This window comes from Apium graveolens, unplaced genomic scaffold, assembly GCF_009905375.1.
Source record: "Apium graveolens cultivar Ventura unplaced genomic scaffold, ASM990537v1 ctg4473, whole genome shotgun sequence".
Lineage (NCBI taxonomy): Eukaryota > Viridiplantae > Streptophyta > Magnoliopsida > Apiales > Apiaceae > Apium > Apium graveolens.
Window position 1 is genome coordinate 46,884 of NW_027418557.1, and position 20,841 is coordinate 67,724.

Sequence of the window (20,841 nt, forward strand, 5' to 3'; positions counted from 1 at the left end):
ATAAATAAGTTTTAAATCAATACTTAATTTTATAAAAGTTTAACAAAAAGTGTCTCTAACTCAAGTAGTTGATGTGTTTAATTTGCAAATAACTGGCATAGGTTCGATTCCTATCGGTAATGTTTCCCCAACTGCAGATTATATATTTTATATAAATATTAAAATAAATATAAAATTAATATAAGGCAAGACACCTCGTGTAAATAAATAAGTTCTAAGTCAATACTTAATGTTATAAAAGTTTAAATACTTAATGTTATAAAAATTTAACCAAAAGTGTCTCTAGCTCAAGTGGTTGATGTATTTAGTTTGCAAATATTTGGCATAAGTTCGATTCCTATCAACAACTATTTTTGAAATTTATTAAAATACATGGGCAAAACAGTAATTTCGAATAAAATGTTTTCCCAAAAACTTGATGTTTCTAAGTCAATACTTAATGTTATAAAATTATAACAAAAGTGTCTCTGCCTGAAGTGGTTGATGTGTTTATTTTGCAAATAGTTGGCATAGGTTCGATTTCTATCAACAACAACTATTTTTGAAATTTGTTAAAATACATGGGAAAAACAGTAATTTCAAATAAAATATTTCCCCAAAAACTTGATGCTGCAGTATTATTTATAAAGATAATAGATGCTTTGATTATTTTATTAATACATTTTTAAACAATTTAGTGAAAATAATACAAGATGATAAAGATACTAATGAGAATAAAAATTCCAAATACAATATAATCTCGATAAATAAATATTCGATAAATGAATAAACTCGTTAAACGAACAACTTTTTCCGGTACCAATATAATAGATACTACAATTTATTTTTAATATCGATAAATAAATAATATCATTAAATGAATAAAATTTTCCGATCTCAAATACCGTAAAAATAAAAATTCCAAATAAGAAACTCTAAGGGTGCATTTTTTTACATCAAGTGCCATTGCAATTGGATTGGAGTGAGGTCATTAAAATTTGGGCACACGGTCACGGACTGAATTAGTACATTATAGGACCCTCGTACTATAACTACAGTTTACCCACAACATGTTTGGTCAAGTTGTACAAATTTTGTAAATTTTGTAAAAAATACCATTGGTGGTATTTGACCGGCAGCAGTATTGACTAATGTGAACAAAAATAATTTTGTTCTATTCCAACATTACAAAAAAAAAGACAATTTTAAAAACATGGAATTATAAATTATATAAAAAAAATTAAAATCTGATAAATTATTAAATTGCTATAAATTCTTCTTCATCCTTATATTGCGAAAAATGATAATGATATTATATATAAAAATAATAATAAGAATAAAAAATAGTAAATATATATTGTAGATGCAAATCCAGCCGTCAAAAACGAGAGCTATCATATCATAAAGCTCTAGCATGTATTTTGGGTTGAATCCCCAGCCCAGCCCCCAAATTGGTTTGTGCTGCAACTCATAATCACCTTCAAAGTCATGGTTTCAGTGTAAAGCTTGGATCTTTACTATGAATTCAATCAATTGCTATGTAAAGATTGGATTTTTACTATGAATTCAATCAATTGCTATGTAAAGATTGGATTTTTACTATGAATTCAATCAATTGCTATGTAAAGGTTGGATCTTTACTATGAATTCAACCAATTGCTTTGTAAAGGTTGGATCTTTACTATGAATTCAACCAATTGATGGGTAAAGGTGGGATCTTTACTGTGAATTCTATCAATTACTATCAAATAGTGTATCAAGAATCAACCAGCTTCCTTCTTATCAACAATTCAAGCAATTCTCATGTAAAGGTGGAATCTTTACTCTTTCTTTCTTTGTGCTTTATATCTTTAAGTTTTTATGCAAATCTGTGTTTTGATTATAATTTAATTGCTTCTTGTGTGTGTGTGTGTGTTTTGATTTCAATTTGATTGCTTATTCTGTGTGTTTGTGTGTTTTGATTATAATTTAATTGCTTCTTTTGTGTGTGTGTGTTTTGATTTTAATTTGATTGCTTCTCTGTGTGTTTGTGTGTTTTGATTTTAGTTTGATTGCTTCTTCTGTGTGTTTGTGTGTTTTGATTTATATAATTTTATTTGCTTCTTTTGTGTGTGTGTGTTTTAATTTCGATTCTAATTTGATTGCTTCTTCTGCTTTGATTGCTTCTTCTGCGTGTTTGTGTGTTTTGATTATAATTTAATTGCTTCGTTTGTGTGTGTGTGTTTTGATTTTGATTTTGATTTTGATTTGATTGTTTCTTCTTCTGTGTGTGTGTGTTTGATTGCTTGTACGGAGAGACTATTTTTAGTGTAAAGGTGGGATCTTTAACTATGAATTGAGCAATTTCTTTGTAAAGGTAGGCTCTTTACTATAAATTCAAGTAATTGCTTTCATTCAGTTCATCAAGAATCAGCCTCTCCCGTCTTATGCCATCACCCAATCATCTTATGCCACCACCCAATCATCTTATGCCACCACCCAATCATTTATTTTGAAAGAAATCGATGTTTTGATGACTTTAAGCTGCAAAGTTTCGATCTTTCTTCTTTTTTCTTGTCAAGAATTTTTGTTTTTAATCTTTCTTCATTTTTCTTGTCAAGAATTTTTCTTTTCTATCTTTGTGCTTATACTTTTAAGTGTCTGCAATCTATGAGTGGATGTGTTTTTTCAATTGTTTAGTTATGTCTCTACTATGAAAAGATTGGATACTTTTTCTTGTTATTTGTGTATATATGTTTTCCATTGCATATTAATGAGTACATGTTAATTTTAACCATTAATAAGGTGCAAGAAAATACATCGACATTACTTCTACAGTCCTTGCAGTTGGTATTACTACTATAAGTTAAATATTTGCATGTTATTTACTGGACAGGGAAAAACAAGTACAAGTACAAGTGTATATGGTAGCTCTGCTGATACTAGGTGTCTTTGTGCCTGAACCATATATAATATCTGCACATGCAGTTGGACTTGTATAGCAATTGACAAAGAATGCGTTGACGTATTCACTTCCTGCACTTCCAATTCTACCCACTTGAGAAAGTTTCCCAGAAGTCTTATGCAACAAATATGTTATCTGTTTGCAAACTAGAATATCCCCATGATGAGTAGCAGCTGTTTGAAATTGTTAACATGTAATCAAATGAAAATGTGGTTCAATTAAGTTAAAATTTAAGCTGGAGACATATAAGTTGAAGAAGTGATCACTGACCAAAATCAAGCATCACATATTGATCTAATGATATTAATTTCTGTGTCAGGGAAGGACAGGTTTGTTGTACTATGTATGGAGTATTCAGGATCACATCTCCTCCTTGGCTACAGACCCAGGATCTACTAAATCTTCTAGAGCAGGGGGCATCAAGACCTCTAAAGCTGATGGAAGTGATGACTCGCCAGCATCTAGCCCTTCCGTACAAGCACGTGGGACTTTCCAAGGGCATGAAAATACTGTTGAAGATGTGCAGTTTTGACCCTCAAGGTAGCTGGGGAATGCACCCTCTAAGATGCATCAGTTCTGTTTTTTTCACTGAATATACCGCTTATTTCATATATTATAGAAGATTGTATATGTTAGTAGAATGATTTGTTCTCTTATGGTGATCAAGAGTAAAAATAGTAGTATATTAGTGTAGCAAGGGCCATTGCGAAGGTAATATAACATGTTGCTTTGTCTATCCTCTCTGTAGCAGTAAACCTGCCATTAAGCTATCTTCCTTGTGCTTTCTTAATCACATTCAATCCTTTCATTGTGAAGTGCACAGGAGTTTTGCAGTGTAGAGGATGATTCCTGCCTTATATTGTGGGATTGGCAGAAGTGGTTTTACTCCAACCGTCAAGGTTAAGTTCACCTTACTGTTTTATTCTGTTGACTGTCGAGGACCATAAGTTTTGTGTAAACCAAACTATTTTGGTTGTCTAATTTAAGGTAACAGTTAGATTTTTTTGTCCAATTTTTTTTTGATGTGTGATAGGAATTAGTTTCACCCCTAAACTGAAAAGTTGTACATGCAGATGTTGTAGGCTTGTAGCATCTGCTGTTTATTTCAAAAAGACAGCCTTCATCTGCCATCATCATATATCCAAACTTTTTAATTTTTTGTAGTCAAAGCTGGGAGTTCATGTAATGTATCTGTAAATGTGTTAATGTATATCTCTTGTATATGTATTTGCCACCTTTAATTGTTTTTGCCCTATCCTTAGTTCATTACCAGTTTGTATTAATAGGTATGTTAATGGAGTTGAAAATGTTTGGTTCAGATGATTAAGTGTAAAGCAAAGACCATGTGCATTAGATAAGCATGTCGAGGAGGGAGAACGAGAAACTAGAAAGTCAAAGTTGTGAAAGACCAGAAAGTCAAAGTTGTGAAAGACCAGAAACGATAATAAATCTATCATAGGATATTACTGTTAGAGGCTATCTGAGCATTTTTAATACTATTTTACGTAATTATGGGTGTAGTTAGGGACTTGTGCACTAAATGATCTCATGACAGTTGACATCCTACCCATCAGCTTTTACTACGAGGTATTATGTTGCATGAAGCTTAGAGAATCTGAATTCGTTTATTTTATAGGTTGAAAAAGCTCACGATGCGGATCTTCACTGTGTGGATTGGAATCCTCATGATGTAAATTTTATACTGACCGGGTATGTATATATTGTCAAGCTTTCTGTGTGTTCCGGTCATCGTTGTCCAAATTGTTAGTTCACATTTCTGCATAAGTTGTATTTTAAAAGTGTATGATTTTCAGATTTTCCATTCCAGTGATTAGAGCTTAGTGACTCTCGTATTTTTTTTCTTCTCTTGGAGTATTGTTATTAATCATTTCTTTGGCTCTCAAGGTCTGCTGATAATTCTGTTGGCATATTTGACCGCCGTAACTTCACTTCGGGGCCTGTACACATATTTCCGGGTCACAGTGAAGCTGTCCTTTGTGTTCAGGCATGTATATATATTAGCTCCTGAATCTTGTGAGTGAAAATTAATTATATTTACCAAGCTGTTGATGATCTTATGAACAAAAAACTTTCATATTCAGTGGTCTCCAGATAGGGCATCTGTCTTTGGAAGTTCTGCAGAGGATGGCGTTCTGAACATTTGGGATCATAAGCTGGTGTGAATGAAAACCTCTGATGCTTTTATTAATTTTGATAATGTTTCTGTCATCATACAGAAAATTTTTAAAATTTTTTATCAGAAAAAGAAATCCTCCACCCCCCCCCCCCCAACATACACCACACACACAAAAGGGTAATAAGATAAAGAAAAGTGAGGTTGCAGGAAATGGTTTAAAAGGTAATATTCAGACTGAAATGGATACAAGGTAGGACATAGTACAATCTCAGGTGTCATTTTAAGAATAGCAAGGATTTGAATATTCAATTAGATTTGCAAATATTACATCTTGTTTTCAATGACAGTAATATTGAGCTAGCTGATGACATATTTCTATGTTCATAAACTTTGTATTTGATACCTCATTAGAACCTTCCATGTACTGAAAACCATCAACGAGAATTGATGTCATTAATGCATGAAATATGTTTAGATTCAATTATATATTATGCAGAGAATTCATAGATATCATACCTTTTGTTTGGTTGATAAAACTATTATATTTACTGAGACCCTAATTATAGTAGCAAGGACAACCTTAACGAATTCAACAAGAGTACTTAGATTGTACTGTGTATTCTGTAGTCCATACTCATGTTTCATAAACGTCCAAGAACTTGGTTATATTGTTCTTTCTGTTGTATCTACTATTTGGTTATATTAATAAGACTTGTTATATGAGCATATATACTAGATTCACTAATTATTTGAAAATTATATAATCGATTATTGATGTATATGAGATGTAGATGTAATTTGCAAATAAAATATTGATATATACATTTATATCAATATATACATATATATCAATATATATATATATGGAGAGAGAGAGGGAGAGAATTTATAGTTTGTGTGATAAGCTGGATCTAGTGTGGCTTAAACCTAAGTGCTGGTGGTTCAGCTCTTGGATCATCACAGCCTTCGTGTAGGCCATGGGAAAGGGGTGATTTACTATGGCGGTTATCAACTTTCAATCCCTTAAACTGGTCCGGAAAGCCTAAGGTTTGTCTTCTCTTATTTTGGTCCACATTCTTGACATGTATCTGTTTTTTAAACTTCGTAGAGTGCATTCTTTGTGATTTTCTTCCCCAATTTATTGTTAGTCACTTAAGTAGTGATGTTTTGGAATACATGGATCTAGATGTGATATTTTCTTTGTGGGATCATAATAAGTATTGCAATCTCTCAAACATTTAGTTTCTGAAGCTTCTCCGGGCTTCACCAACTACGCATGCTTGTAGACTTATAGTTTAATTTTTTTAATTCACTAGTTTTATCAAGTGGTACAAGTATTTCTGGTATTCACTTCTGGGCTGTACTCATGTTAAGTATTTAAATGCAGAGCGATAAATTATCATTGATAATTACCTGTCTGTATTGATTTATAGAAGTGGATTCTTCGTTTGTTCTAAATTTTGTAGTTTAGCAATGCCCAAGAGGAGCTGGGGATTGCTGGAGGCTAATTATTAGACTGGTCGTAGATCTTTGCCAAGCTTATATTAATCAATGTTTAGCTCTCGGCAAATGCACGATAAAATTTGTTACTGCAATATATAGATTAAAAATATAATTAACCAACAATTATTGGCCATGAAATAGTCAGAAGTATATCAGCATTAATGCTTAAAGCAGAGGTGTTTCTAACACTAGAATCAGTCATATACTCATATAGGATAACTCAGGTCCTGTGTTAGTTTGCATCCCACCTTCTCATCCTCCTTGAGCAGCTCTTCAAACTTGTCTCTTTTTATTAAGGACAAATGTTATCATAGATATTTGCAGATTTCCTTCAGTCCAATCCTAAAAGGAATAGGTACTCGATGTAGAATATGGCCTTTCATCTTGTCATATTTTTAAATTCTGTAATTTGTCCTAAACCATCTTATTATGATAATTTAGGCTGCCAGTTCACTGGCTTGTGCCAGAAGAGGTTGGGTAAATGTTGGTTTTGATAAAATCGAGTGCGAGTCTTGCAGTGCAAACTTGAAATTTAGTGCATTGGCCACCTGGATGTCTACACGGTGAGTTTCTTCCAACTCTCTATATCTGTTTTTCGATATTATGATTATTATTGTTGTTATTTGCATTTGTTTTTTGTTGCATCCCTCCCCAATACTCGTTTAACAAACTCTTTACTGTATACCCTAATCGTCAAGTCATTTATGGATGTATTAAATATCTTCTATCAATTCACACATAACATTTTTCCAAGTCATAATAATTCAATAATAGGAAGTCATAATATCTTCTAAATTGCAAACTGAGGAAAATATTTTCAAACTTCACAAATAAGCTTATACCTAGTTAGACTTATCACGACAAGCTTCAATGGTATTATGTGGTAATTAGAAGTTGAATTGGAATAAACCTGACGGGCTACTTTACAGAGTGATATTTAATTTTAGGAATTAGTTTGAAATAGTTGATTTATGTACTGTGGTGCAATGATTCAAAAAGCTGTTTAGAGAATTGTTATGATTGAAGAGTGTTACCAGAAGCACTGTCCAAAATTATAGGTTCTCTGATTTGGATTCTTAACAAGTTTTCAGACAGTTTATTAGGCTACTAAATCAAAAAAACTGAGTGGAACATTTACCCTTCCATGTGTTTATTCCTTAATGGCCGTCATCCTTTGCGCATTTAACTGTAAATATTTTTTGTCAGTTAGTTTTTCTCTTGCACGATCAAATCCTGGTCTACCTTCTGTTCATTGTCTAGGCTGTAGAACTGCTGCACTATGCATCCTTTTTTCCGCGGTGTTTATATTACATCTCTTGTATATTTCCCTTTGATAGCTGAAAGTGCTGGGGAAGAATTTGCTAAACAGCTTGATGGGGGACAGAATAAATTGCCCCTGGAGAGGGAACAGCTGTGCTGAGAGCTTGGTCCAGTTCCCTCCTACTCCTTCAGCTTTGATTGGCGGTTATAAGGATCGCTATGATGGGCTTCTCCAGTTTCTTTCCCTCCCGATTGTTGCTGCATCTGCCATAGAACAGATGAAAGCTTCTCGAAATTTGGAACTTGAACGATTTGTGGATCAGTTGCAGGATTTTACAGTTGGGATTCTGGTCTAAAGGCAGACACAATACCACAAACGGAGACTAACAGAGAAGAGGTTTCCTGTGTATATACTTGTGTAAGATTTACATATGACAATGGATTAGGCTTTTGACTTCATATCTTTGTTGTTCTGTTAACGAACATTCTTTGCCTTTTCTTGTTTTTAGGCCCGGAAACTCGTAAGCTTGTGTGGATGGGAGCCAATGTTGCTTCCTAACATTCAAGACTGTGAAGAACACTCTGCTCAATCAGCTAGGAATGAATACTCCATAAATCATAAAGATTCTGGTAATCCGAATGATTGTGGGCTAGGGAAAAAAGCACTGTGTTCTTCATTGTGAAGGTCTGACCTTTACAATGAGTTCATAGTTACGTCTGACCTTTACAATGAGCTTAAGGGCTTTGTATCAACAATTGCATCAAGAATCTTCCGTATATATGTCAAACTACCAGCTAACTCTTGATTTTGAAAGGAATCGATGTTCCCTATGTAATTGACTTCTATCTCTTTACTCTTATATTTTTGTTATTGATATTTTTAATTTTTTGTTTGTTTTGCAGTGTGTATGAGCAAAGAGTCTCATTTACAATACCAAGGCTGGTTCATTTTTATCTATTTACTATGTTTATCAACTTAATCTGGGTTCATAAATTCATATGGTAAACTATGTTAAAAGTCAGACCTTAATGAATTTTGTATGTATTTACCAATTAATGCATCAAGAATCAACTCTATCCATCTTATACTGGCTGTTACCTGATTAGGCATATATGCTAATATCGGTTTGCGCTCGCATAGCAAGGAAGAAAGTTTGACCTTTTTTGTTGTTTCAGGTCATTCTCTCTTAATTTCCGGAAAGGCTTGTTTTTTGGCTGATGTGGTATGCAGAGACACTTTTCAGTGTAAAGGTGGGGATCTTTACCTATGAATGCAAGCAGTTGCTCTGTAAAGGTTGGACTTTACTATTAATTCAATTAATTGCTAGCAATTAGCCTATCAAGAATCAACCTCTTCCTTCTTATACCGCCACCTAATCATATATATATTCAGACTTTGGCAGGAGTGCTGGTGGTCCTTTTATTGCTACAAGTTGTGATTATGATGCTCCTCGATGAATATGGTAATTGGTAAGAACAGCAGAACATCTATCAAACCACGACAAAAATTCTTTTGCTAAAGTTTTCAATAACATGCACTACATTTTACCTCGTTGGTCTATTAGCGCCCTTCTTGACTGCAAGACCACAGTTAATAATAGCGTAAGGGTGAGAGCAGCATCTGTTTTATTACATAACATGCAAGCTGTTCACAAACCCGAACAGCTGGGTAAAAATACTTCGCTTTCTTCTCAATTGTTCTGGTTTTTGCCAGCAGGTCCGTCGCCAGAGGGAGCACCATCCCCGCCTTTTTTATTGGACAGCAGCTTCGCCACAATCAGAAGAACTGCTAACCCCAGGAGGTAAGCACGATACTTCACTGCAGTGTTCTTTAACTTCAAAAAATCTGTCCAGAAAAGGTGTTACAGATTAAAATTAAATACTACAGCATTAAATATTAGAATTAAGACTAATTAAGGGGTACTCACTTTCTTTTTTTGTTTGCACAAATGTTATTATTCCGAAAACGAAGTTAAGGAAAATGGGAAAAGCCTCGACGCTTTTAAAAAGTTTGTTGAACTTTTCAATTTCGCCAAACTCTTCGTTGACAGCTTTTATCCACGTCATAACCTTGTTTTTTGGTTTTGCTTCCGGCGGATGGGTACAGCCGGAAGGTGCAGCCCCTGATGGAGGAGGGGCAGGGGCTGCCAAACAGGTGATACGCTTCTTTAGCTTTAATAATGGAAAACCTGAAATGAAATATGGGAATACTAAATAGATATACAGAATTGATAGAAGATCAAGATGTATTGCTGTCAGGATCTGCACTATATCAGTATACTGTGTTGGTAGCAATGTGGTTGTGTTAGTATAGTGTGTTAGTAGTGGAAGGGGTAGAATGGTCTTTGTGATGTGTTTTAAGTCTAGACCAGTATAAATAGAGTATGAGGATCTGTAATTCAGTATGTATGAACAAATATCAGAAAATGGAATATTATTTCCACCAAGTCTTCTCTCTCTCCAGAATCTGTTATTTCTTTCTCTCCTTAAAACTGATCTCTCAGGATCATTTCTATCTCTGAATCTATCAATCCCTTGTTTCTCTTCTAATCTAGCTCTATTTCATTGATTCTATCCTTGCTTTACTGTTTTACTTGCTTATAAACCTAGAAAATCACAAAAGCATTCAAAAACTAGAAAATTATTACTTGTCAAGGCATGACAATTGCAAAGAAGCGGCTTATACATTTCTACACTACCTGCCTTTCTACATTAGGCACCCAGGTATTATTCTGTGTACTCCAGAATTTGATGAATGAGAAACTGATAAACTACAATTATTTCTGGCTTATATGCTTGCGGACTGTAGGCTGGTGTACAAGCAGGCCACTCACTTAAATTACATCAATACACAGATCATATATTGGCACTATGGTTATTCTGCAAGTAATTGTCTGCGTTTTCATATTATTCTTTTTTATTTTCTTTCAGCGTCTGCAATCGATGCCTTCAGACTATGCTCAAGGGTTACGCCTTTACATCTCCATTTAACCAAGTTAATGTTGGGCCTATATTATCATACGACAACATTTCAGAAAGTGGCTGAGAGCCCTCACTGCTCAGGCACAACGATCTGTAACAGATATATTGACAGATAAATTGACAAAGCTGTGTGTGTGTGATTAGGGTTTATATGTACGGAAGGGTTTATAAATGTACTGAAGAATGCAAATGCTTTATTAAACCCTGAAATCAAATATTAATGCTGTATGTATGTATATATATTACAGAAACCCACAAATCAAACAGTATCAAACATCCAATCAACAAACAAACGATGACAGAGAAGTTAAATAATACACGCTACGGTTCAAATGGAATGAAATCATACCAGTAACTGGGGCCCGCTGGTATGAGATTTTAGGTGGGTGGTTACAGATCGCCGCCATTGATGTTGCCATTGATGTTGACAGTACTCTGGATTGCAGCATCTTCGATAAAAGTTGATCCTCTTCGATAAATGAGAGAAATGGGTCTCACATTGTGAGTTAAAAATGACCAAAATATCACTCGGTCATCGTGTAGCGTTTAAAAAATAACGATGTAATATTTTGCCTCTTATTTTTTTTATTGGAGCAACGTGACTTCAAGTTACGTTTTGTGTTTCTGTTTTGTTTTGTTTTGTTTTGTTTTCTTCTTTTAAGCTTATTTTGGTGTATTATTTAGGGGTCCGGAAATTCATTTAATGTTACAGTTTTCAATAATTTTTTTATTTAATATTTTTAAAATTTATAAATGATATCATAATTTAACAATTTTTAATATTTATGGTTCACCCTAGATATAGTATATTTTATAAATATAATTATAAATTTAAATAGAATATTTTTAATAAATACATCTACCGTATATTGATACGATTTGAACATTAATTTTGCTCATTTGTCGCGCGAAGACAAGTTATTTTCATTTAAAACGAGTTGAGTCCGGATTCGAGCCCGATTATTCGAACTTGCTGAAGATCACGATCAAATCGAACCGATCAATTGACATGATTCGAATATCAACTTTGCTCATTTATCACGCAAATACAAATTATATTCATTTAAAATGAGTCAAGTCCGGATTCGAACCCACATTCGAGCTCGATTACTTGAACTCGCTGAAGATCATGATCAAATCAAATCGATCAATTGACACGAGTCAACTTCGCTCATGTCACGTGAATACAAATTATATTCATTTAAAACGAGTTGAGTCCGGATTCGAACCCACATTCGGCCTGATTACTCAGCCCCATTACTCGAACTTGCTGAAGATCAAATCGATCGTTGAAGATACGAGAACTTAGGAGTGTTTGTTTTTGAGTTTGAGTAACGAAATTGAAGCCCAAATCATCTATACCTGTTCGTTTCATCAATTTCATAAAAAATGAATTGAAATTTCGATTTATGATAGGTTGAAGAAAAGGGTTTCTGTAAAAATTTTATTTGATTTTCCAGATTATATGCTAATTGTTTGATGATTATGATGGTATGAATAGATTCGTAGGACTTTAAGCTTCAATTTGACATAAACGGTGTTGTTAGTCGAATGTTCGGTTTTTTGCCGGAGTAACCGCCGGTTTCGATTTATTATCGCCGGTTTTAAGTTTTGTTTGGCCGGTTGTTTTGAAATCGATAAGTACTGCCGGCGTTTTACCGGAATCTAGAGCTTTTCCAGATTCCGGCAGAAATTTCGGTAGGGTTCCGGCCATGTTCTTGACCAAAAGGGGCTTTGATCCTGTGAACCCCTCACCCAATTGTAAAAACCTGTTTCTGATTTAGTATTAAATAAAACAAATTAACTTGAAACTAAACAGAAAACAAAGCAACCTGGCTACAAATATCACTGATGCATTGCCACTAAAGATGAAGCAAGTAAAGAATGCAATAAACATTACACACTAACTTGCAGCAAAGAAGAAATATCACTACTGCTGCTGTTTTTCAATCACTAATTATCTTGCAGTATGTAAAATATGTTTAAGCAAGCAAAGCATTAAAGTATATCTATCTCATTGACACGATCATCGTCATCTTCATCACTGTCAGAAGCATCATCTATCCTCGAGTAAAACGTATCCTCCTGCAAATTTTAAAACAAAAGTCTGAAAACATACCAGCTCAAGCTTCAGCTTCTTAATCTTTCCTTGTAACTCAGTAATATGATGCTTTAGTGCCTGGAAATGTTTGAATATAGATGAGAAATAGACTAACAGTCTAGAACATAATCAATTGAGAAGATGCCATGCAGAATACTAATACTCCACCACTTTCTGCCTCGAGAGCAATAGCAGTATGCTTGACTTGAGCAAATCTTTTCCCGTCAACTATTATCTTTACCAGCTCACAATACTTCCAATGGTTCCGTCAAAAATTCCTCAGTCCTTAAACAACCATATTATACTAATCTCAGCTCTCGTTATAAAATCAGAAGGATACTAAATTACTACTAGAGTGGGAGCGATTACCTAGAAGCAAAAAAAGCTTCATACTCAGGCCAATCTTACGAAATAGACTTAAGGTTTCCAGATCATTAGGGAGTGAAGATGGTTCCAGATAATCCTGCACCTTTTGTAAAGCCTTCTCGGCCTTCTTTACTTGCCTGTTTGCCTGAAGTTTTGAGCAAGTAAACAAAATGTCAGATATGGTATGATGTTTCAAAGTGATTTGCAGGTCATGAAAGGAACACTTGTACTAGTGTATCTAATACTTACCAGAGAAAGCTTCTTCTCAAGATACCTGACCAGAGAAGCATGTCTGGCCAAAGCTGAGTCTTTCATCATCTTCTCTCTTTCTTAATCGGTTGGCTGGTTCCCCCAGCGTGAGGTTGCTGCCATGGTCTCAGCAAGGGTTCCTGCAACCAGCATATGGTCCTTGGAAGCTTTGGTGTTCAATTCTATTAGATCAAACGCTTTCTGACGGGCCCAATCTTCCTCATCCTGATGGATAGCTGCTAGGTTTTGCACTTTTACCAGCGTCTCTGTTACATCAGGCGGCAAAAAGTCATTACCCCTGTAAAAGACAATATAGATTTTACAAATGTACAGTGCATAACATGCAAGTAAGCAACAAATTTGTATACCTGACAGAATGAGCAAGATAAACAACTTCACCTTCAGTTCTTCGGCCATTCTTTCTTTAAGAGTATTATAAATGTCCCGCTTTATAGCTATCTTAGCGATGGCACTTTTATCCCACAACTTTACCACAGCCTTAGCCAGACCTTGCAGCTCTCTATTTCTTCCTGTGGAAAGTAAGTTATGACAATTACAGGTGACAATTTTGTTCAAAGTGTAGTAAATAACAGTTACTTACTACCTACTTAGGGCAAAATGTGGAGGCATTGTCCTGGCAACCCTTCGAATAAAAGTCATATCCTGGTCTTTCAAAACAGGTCGTATCCCGTAAGGAAGAAGTCTGAATGGCCGATTAAACCAGGAACTACATTTGGAAGCAAGTCAGCAACAACAGGCAGGGGATCACGGCCTACTCAATCTACATACTTAATGGAACTTGCAGAAATGGGTGCTGATGACTCTAAAGAACTACGCGAGCCGCCTTGAGAAACATCGAAAGCACCATCCTTATAATACTTTGGAGGTTGTCAAGATCAGGAGAAAAATACCAACCTCCAAAATATCATGGCTCCTCTTCATATTTACAGCAACAAAGTAAAATGGCGATGCCAGGCTCCTCAATGCCATATTTCTTAGCCTCCTCAATTCAGGCTCCAGAATAACTTTTTCAGCCAACATTTTGTGCTCTTCACAGACTCCTCCCCACTAGATTTCACACTCTCCCAAGGCACCATTTTCCTCATTTTATCTTCTTCCATGAAATTCTCACCTAATGGCCTCATTGCATCCATCCATCTCGGGCTTTATGATCGGAGAAAGAGAGGGGGCGTGATTTAGGCTCCTTCCTTTCCACTGCATAGTCCCCAATCTACAAGAAAGCCGAGACTACAACCGCTTGACTCCGGTGTATGATAATTATCGGAACTTATAGAATCACATGACAAGTTACTGAACATGGGTTTCATGTAACAATCTATAGCAATGAGAACGATTACAAGATGCGTGCACAGCAGAAATGATTAGCTACACTACAGATACTTGCACTTACATTCAAATTGTTTTTGATTCTTGTTCTGCCTCTATTATTCATTCTCTAAAAGGCTCTCCAGAAGTTTGCAGGCACGCTGAAGTTGAGAACTATGTAGAGTGAACATAAAAAGAATTTAGGCGAAAATGAATCCAATTCTTTCCTAAGCAATAAAGTAATATTGTCATTCATAATCTGAATGAAGTGATATATATGGTGTAAATTCCTCTTTCATTTTCTATCACAATTTCAACCAAAGTAAATAACAGAACTAATTAACAGGGTAATCAAAATCTTTGGAGCTAAGAATAAATAACATAACCAAACCATTGTAATCAATATATCCATTTGTACATCAAATTATAATAGAGTCTTCCTCGCACAGCTACGTTGAAGCAAGGACTACAACTATAAATGTTTGAGAAACAAAGCGGCATACAAACTGGGTAATTAAAGAAGCCTGTCCTCTGCAAACACATGCATTCAGTTTGGCCGAATTGTGATATGACAAATTCTCACAAGTCCGAGTTTTATTTACATGTGCCTGAAAGAGATATTTATAGTAGTAATAGCAAAACCAAATTAGAAAAAAGATGATAAATTAATTCAGAATTTTTTTATGTAACTTGATAGATTATTGAAAGCTGTCAAGTCGACTAACCTTTTATATACTACTCGTGTAGATAAATCCATTTTCTATTCGTATCAGACCGGGAAAGTCTCTCAGTAGTTGGTCCTCCAACAAAACCTCATTATCTTTTCGCGGTGACCATAATACTTCGACAGACTGTTTTGATGTAAAAAACAACTCAAAAAAAGTAATTAAAAAAACAGGTATATAAGAAAATTTGTGGAGTGTATATTTTTCAGTCAGTTACCTGTATTTCATTTATTGGGATACGTTGAAGTGTTTGGAGAACTTCAAAGGAATGAGTACAAGTTCTTCCCTTTTCCTTGAAACATGGGATCAAGTGTTCACGAGTAGCAAGAACCAACACAGTAACCACAGTATACACATTTTCACTGTTGCTGTTAGATTTAATTATATTGGTCTCGTTTTTATGTTCATCATCGTTGTCTGCATTTACCAATGTATTTAACAATGTGTACTCAACGTCGTCTCTCCCAAGCTCTCTGTTTAGAAATTCTTCGAACCACTTTCTTAACATCATCATAGGTGCATAGAGATTCTGCAATATTTTGTGACTTTAGAAGCATGTCTTATTGTGCATTTGAAATAATACACCTCAAATTTCTAGAAAAATTTAATAGGCTATTCTAATGGACTAGCTATGCAGGCGAAAACACATGCAATGAACTTACAGTTAAATGGGTAAAATGGATTGAGGAATCATTATATTGCAGAAGAGCTTTTACCACCTCTGCAAAATATTTGAAAAGGTTAAAATTTATTATGTAGCTCCATATTATATATATGCTAAACCTGTAATCACAAGCAGTTATAGATGCTTATACTTACAATTGACAACTTAACAAAAAAAATTAGTCTGACTAAAAACTTTAATTTAGACTAAATGCTTTAAATAACCCACATTGCATCAAACTATATACAGATATATCAACCTAGCTAGAAATGACAGAGGATTAACCTGCATCTGAAGTACCTAGAATTTACATCTGCAGCCTATTTTACATAATATGGGACAACCAGTAGAATCCAATGGGGTACACATCTTCAAACTATTGTTGATGCATGTTACCGAAACTCTTCATTTCGCCTCAAGTACCCGGTAGAACCCTCGACACTCGGACTTATAACTATAGTTCAGTAAGTCTGCTATGTACTAAAAGTTAAGTATGTTAGACAGTATATAATTGCATGGACTAGAAGCCGGTAGATTCTAAAAAATTTCTTCGTTGTTATTAATAAAAACCTGTCAATTCCTAACTACAATTCTTATATCCTATAGCTAAATTATTCACTACCCTCCTTACCCTGCAAAGTTGCAGCAACCATAAACAGGTTAATTCCTGATAGCAAGATTAGCAAATTAAAGTTTGTTTGTTTAGTACACCTTTAAATGCGTTGTTACCTAACCAAATTAGCTAACTTGAGGGGAAAAAGAGGGTTCTGTCAGTGAGTGCACCTTTCAATACGTAGTTCAGACCGTTTAAGGTGGATACATCTGCATTTTCAGCTAATTTCTTAAGCCTCTTTCGTAATGTGTGCTCCTTGTCTGAAACCGCAACCTGGATGAAGTAGCAAAAGAGAAAACACACAGAAAAATGAAACACATACGGAAAGACAAACATTATTGTAAACATTATTGTATAAAAGGAAGATTTGCATCAAACCTGAAAGAAGAACACACTTCCACGTCGTTTAGACATCATTAATTGGCCCAGATACGGGTGTAGCATGCCATAAAGATTGGCTAGTAGCGTAACAGTCACAGAAGCGCAAAATTGAAACACATATGGAAACACAATATTTATGTGAATAGATTGACCAGTCTTCTCGGAATTGCAAGAAGGGGAATGAGACGTAGATGATAACAATGTGGATAATACCGATGATGATCCCCCAATTCTATCATACGAGGCTGCCAATGCAGAATTTCTAGAACACAAGGTATGCATAGTGATAGTAAACGCGAAGAGTAGTCCGTATGATAACAAGGATGCTAAGATTCTAGAGAGCGTATCAACAAATTTGTTACGGTGACAATTAGGGGAGTTTCTAACTTCCCTGGACTTGTTTATCATCATAAGTAATTTGTTAGCATGATTAGCATTGTAGTTATTGTCATGGTTGTCATGTCGATAAATGGAGTCGAGTCGACGGAGGTCCAGCTTATCAACTAGTGGAATAATCGTAGAATTATACTTATAAACAGAAGAAACCTGCTTATCTACAGTAATTATTCGACGGGAAGGAACAGGACTTGATCTCAAAGAAAATTGATCAAAATTATTCCGGTAAGAACGAATATTAACAAGAGATAATACTTTTCTCGGAGAAAAACAAGAAGAAGACGACGGCAAATGTAAAACCGTGCCGCCAATTATTCCTGCTGCTGCTACAGATTCCATATATGCCACCGTGAAAGAGGTTGATGATGTTTTTTAGGGTTTTAACCAGCCCCAAATATCAAAAGGACCTTTTCTAAGACACCGTTGTGCAGTGGTTGGGCTCTTGTACACTTCGAGGGAGATTAGGAGTTCAACCCGTGACGTGTGTTTTATCGATTAGCAAAAAAAATATGATTTTAACGGAATATTAAACAGAAGAAAATACTATTATTTTATATAAAATAAATTTAAAAATGTTAACACTGAAGACTGAACCATGACACACTGAACCATGACATTTGCAAGTATCCACTCGACACACACCAAAGAATCCCTTACAGTAATTCCCAAACTCACAGTCACGCCAAACAGGACTCTAAACAAGGTTATTTTTCATTCAGACATTTTGTCGAACACTTGGTGTGCATGGTTTTATTTGCTTGTTTTGCGTTCCTAATCGTGTTGTTTTTGTGACAGTGGAACTCAGTGATACTACTTTTATGGGGTATGATTTAAATATTCTGTTAACATGTATCTACTACATGATACATGTAGTATATTTTATAAACATAATTATAAATTTAAATCGAATATTTTTTTTTGTCATACAAATCGAATATTTTTAATAAATACATTCTATGATAAGATTTGAACATCAATTTCGCTCATTTTTCATGTGAATACAAATTATATCGATTTAAAACGAGTCCAGATTCGAACCCGCATTCGAGCCCGATTACTCGAACTCGCTGAAGATCGAATCGATTGTTGAAGATACGAGAACCTAGGAGTGTTTGTTTTTGGAATTTGAGTAACGAAATTGAAGCCCGAATCATCCTATACCTGTTCGTTTCATCAGTTTCATAAAAAACAAATTGAAATTTTGATTTATGAAAGGTCGAAGAAAAGGGTTTCTGTAAAAATTTTATTTGATTTTCCAGATTATATGCTAATTGTTTGATGATTATGATGGTATGAATAGATTCGTAGGACTTTAAGTTTCAATTTGACATAAATGATGTTGTTAGTCGAATGTTCGGTTTTTTGGCTGGAGTAACCGCCGGTTTCGATTTATTATCGCCGATTTTAAGTTTTGTTTGGCCGGTTGTTTTGAAATCGACAAGTACTGCCGACTTTTTACCGGAATCTAGAGTTTTTCCAGATTCCGGCAGAAATTCCGGTAGGGTTCCGGCCATGTGCTTGACCAAAAGGGGCTTTGATCCTGTGAACCCCTCACCCAATTGTAAAAACCTGTTTCTGATTTAATATTAAATAAAACAAATTAACTTGAAACTAAGCAGAAAACAAAGCAACCTGGCTACAAATATCACTGATGCATTCCCACTAAAGATGAAGCAAGTAAAGAATGCAATATACACACTAACTTGCAGCAAAGAAGAAATATCACTACTGCTGCTATTTTTCAATCACTAATTATCTTGCAGTATGTAAAATATGTTTAAGCAAGCAAAACATTAAAGTATATCTATCTCATTGACACGATCATCGTCATCTTCATCACTGTCAGAAGCATCATCTATCCTCGAGTAAAACGTATCCTCCTGCAAATTTTAAAACAAAAGTCTGAAAACATACCAACTCAAGCTTCAGCTTCTTAATCTTTCCTTGTAACTCAGTAATATGATGCTTTAGTGCCTGGAAATGTTTTAATATAGATCAGAAATAGACTAACAGTCTAGAACATAATCAATTGAGATGCCATACAGAATGCACGTAAAATGTACACTTTCTATTACTTGCTCCAATTTGGGAAATTTTATATATTTTTAAGAGGAAGAACCTTCCTGTTGGACATTTCCTCACGTCTCTGAAGTTCAATTGATCGAGCTAAAGCCTGCCTTCTGGTAAGGAGATTTTTGGGTCTCATGGCAGATACTAGTACTCCACCACTTTCTGCCTCGAGAGCAATGGCAATATGCTTGACTTGAGCAAATCTTTTCCCGTCAACTATTACCTTTACCAGCTCACGATACTTCCAATGCAAGTGCATATTGTCAATGGTTCCGTCAAAAATTCCTCCCAGTCCTTAAACAACCATATAATACTAATCTCAGCTCTTGTTATAAAATCAGAAGGATACTACATTACTACTAGAGTGGGAGCGATTACCTAGAAGCAAAAAAGGCTTCATACCCAGGCCAATCTTATGAAATAGAAATCTCTCCTTGTCACTTAAGGTTGCCAGATCATTAGGGAGTGAAGATGGTTCCAGATAATCCTGCACCTTTTGTAAAGCCTTCTCGGCCTTCTTTACTTTCCTGTTTGCCTGAAGTTTTGAGCATGTGAAACAAAACTTCAGATATGGTATGATGTTTCAAAGTGATTTGCAGGTCATGAAAGGAACACTTGTACTAGTGTATCTAATACTTACCAGAGAAAGCTTCTTCTCAAGATACCTGACCAGAGAAGCATGTCTGGCCAAAGCTGAGTCTTACATTATCTTCTCTCTTTCTTCATCGGTTGGCTGGTTTCCCCAGCGTGAGGTTGCTGCCATGGTCTCATATCCCGGTCTTTTAAAACAGGTCGTATCCCATAAGGAAGAAGTCTGAATGGCCGATTATAACCAGGAACTACATTTGGAAGCAAGTCAGCAAAGACAGGCAGGGAATCACGGCCTGCCCAATCTACTGAAAACCCGAACCGCTTCAAAACAAGGGATGCGCTAGCGCCCCTTGACAGACACTCGGTTTTCTACAAGGGATGTATAAAAACAAACAAGGGATGTTTTCATATTCAACTTTGTCATCTATATTTACAGTTACATTCTCATCTATGCCATGGCTCTAGAACTCTCAATTTAGAAATTCTACGTAATTCTTGCTTAAGCTCTTCAGGAAGCTATAATCTGTCAGGAAAACTTGCGACTTCAGAAGCAT

General features: G+C 35.1%; 4 protein-coding genes across 44 annotated transcripts; 1 reads left to right on the forward strand and 3 right to left on the reverse strand.

The window, feature by feature from the left end:
• The first annotated feature begins 1,358 nt into the window (after positions 1-1,358).
• LOC141701956 (WD-40 repeat-containing protein MSI5-like) lies at positions 1,359-11,430 on the forward strand. Of its 40 annotated transcripts, none has more exons than XM_074505621.1 (14): positions 1,363-1,790; positions 3,243-3,463; positions 3,740-3,822; positions 4,560-4,633; positions 4,829-4,928; positions 5,026-5,100; positions 7,005-7,126; positions 7,901-8,241; positions 8,333-9,117; positions 9,217-9,293; positions 9,389-9,431; positions 9,538-9,625; positions 9,931-9,978; positions 10,755-11,430. In XM_074505621.1, exons 3-8 carry the CDS (start codon positions 3,766-3,768, stop codon positions 7,902-7,904), a joined length of 432 nt encoding a protein of 143 aa, XP_074361722.1. In that variant the 5' UTR covers positions 1,363-1,790; positions 3,243-3,463; positions 3,740-3,765; the 3' UTR covers positions 7,905-8,241; positions 8,333-9,117; positions 9,217-9,293; positions 9,389-9,431; positions 9,538-9,625; positions 9,931-9,978; positions 10,755-11,430. The 40 variants fall into 40 exon arrangements, with proteins under 40 accessions (XP_074361704.1, XP_074361722.1, XP_074361721.1 ...); XM_074505620.1 differs by having other exon boundaries at positions 9,541-9,625; XM_074505605.1 differs by lacking the exons at positions 9,389-9,431; positions 9,931-9,978 and having other exon boundaries at positions 8,333-8,453; positions 8,727-8,825; positions 9,000-9,117.
• Positions 11,431-12,644: 1,214 nt separating this feature from the next.
• On the reverse strand, positions 12,645-15,073 carry LOC141701952 (CRM-domain containing factor CFM3A, chloroplastic/mitochondrial-like). Its single transcript, XM_074505595.1, has 6 exons — positions 14,933-15,073; positions 14,130-14,752; positions 13,890-14,051; positions 13,522-13,787; positions 13,276-13,417; positions 12,645-13,191 (listed from the first exon to the last, which is right to left on the reverse strand). Exons 2-4 carry the CDS (start codon positions 14,179-14,181, stop codon positions 13,603-13,605), a joined length of 399 nt encoding a protein of 132 aa, XP_074361696.1. The 5' UTR covers positions 14,182-14,752; positions 14,933-15,073; the 3' UTR covers positions 12,645-13,191; positions 13,276-13,417; positions 13,522-13,602.
• A 155-nt stretch (positions 15,074-15,228) lies between these two features.
• On the reverse strand, positions 15,229-18,125 carry LOC141701950 (uncharacterized). Its single transcript, XM_074505589.1, has 6 exons — positions 17,228-18,125; positions 17,020-17,122; positions 16,235-16,293; positions 15,790-16,101; positions 15,573-15,698; positions 15,229-15,455 (listed from the first exon to the last, which is right to left on the reverse strand). Exons 1-5 carry the CDS (start codon positions 17,963-17,965, stop codon positions 15,576-15,578), a joined length of 1,335 nt encoding a protein of 444 aa, XP_074361690.1. The 5' UTR covers positions 17,966-18,125; the 3' UTR covers positions 15,229-15,455; positions 15,573-15,575.
• Positions 18,034-20,474, reverse strand: LOC141701953 (CRM-domain containing factor CFM3, chloroplastic/mitochondrial-like). Of its 2 annotated transcripts, none has more exons than XM_074505597.1 (4): positions 20,337-20,474; positions 20,075-20,231; positions 19,746-19,990; positions 18,034-19,506 (listed from the first exon to the last, which is right to left on the reverse strand). In XM_074505597.1, exons 2-4 carry the CDS (start codon positions 20,094-20,096, stop codon positions 19,420-19,422), a joined length of 354 nt encoding a protein of 117 aa, XP_074361698.1. In that variant the 5' UTR covers positions 20,097-20,231; positions 20,337-20,474; the 3' UTR covers positions 18,034-19,419. The 2 variants fall into 2 exon arrangements, with proteins under 2 accessions (XP_074361698.1, XP_074361697.1); XM_074505596.1 differs by having other exon boundaries at positions 18,034-19,600.
• Positions 20,475-20,841: the final 367 nt, after the last annotated feature.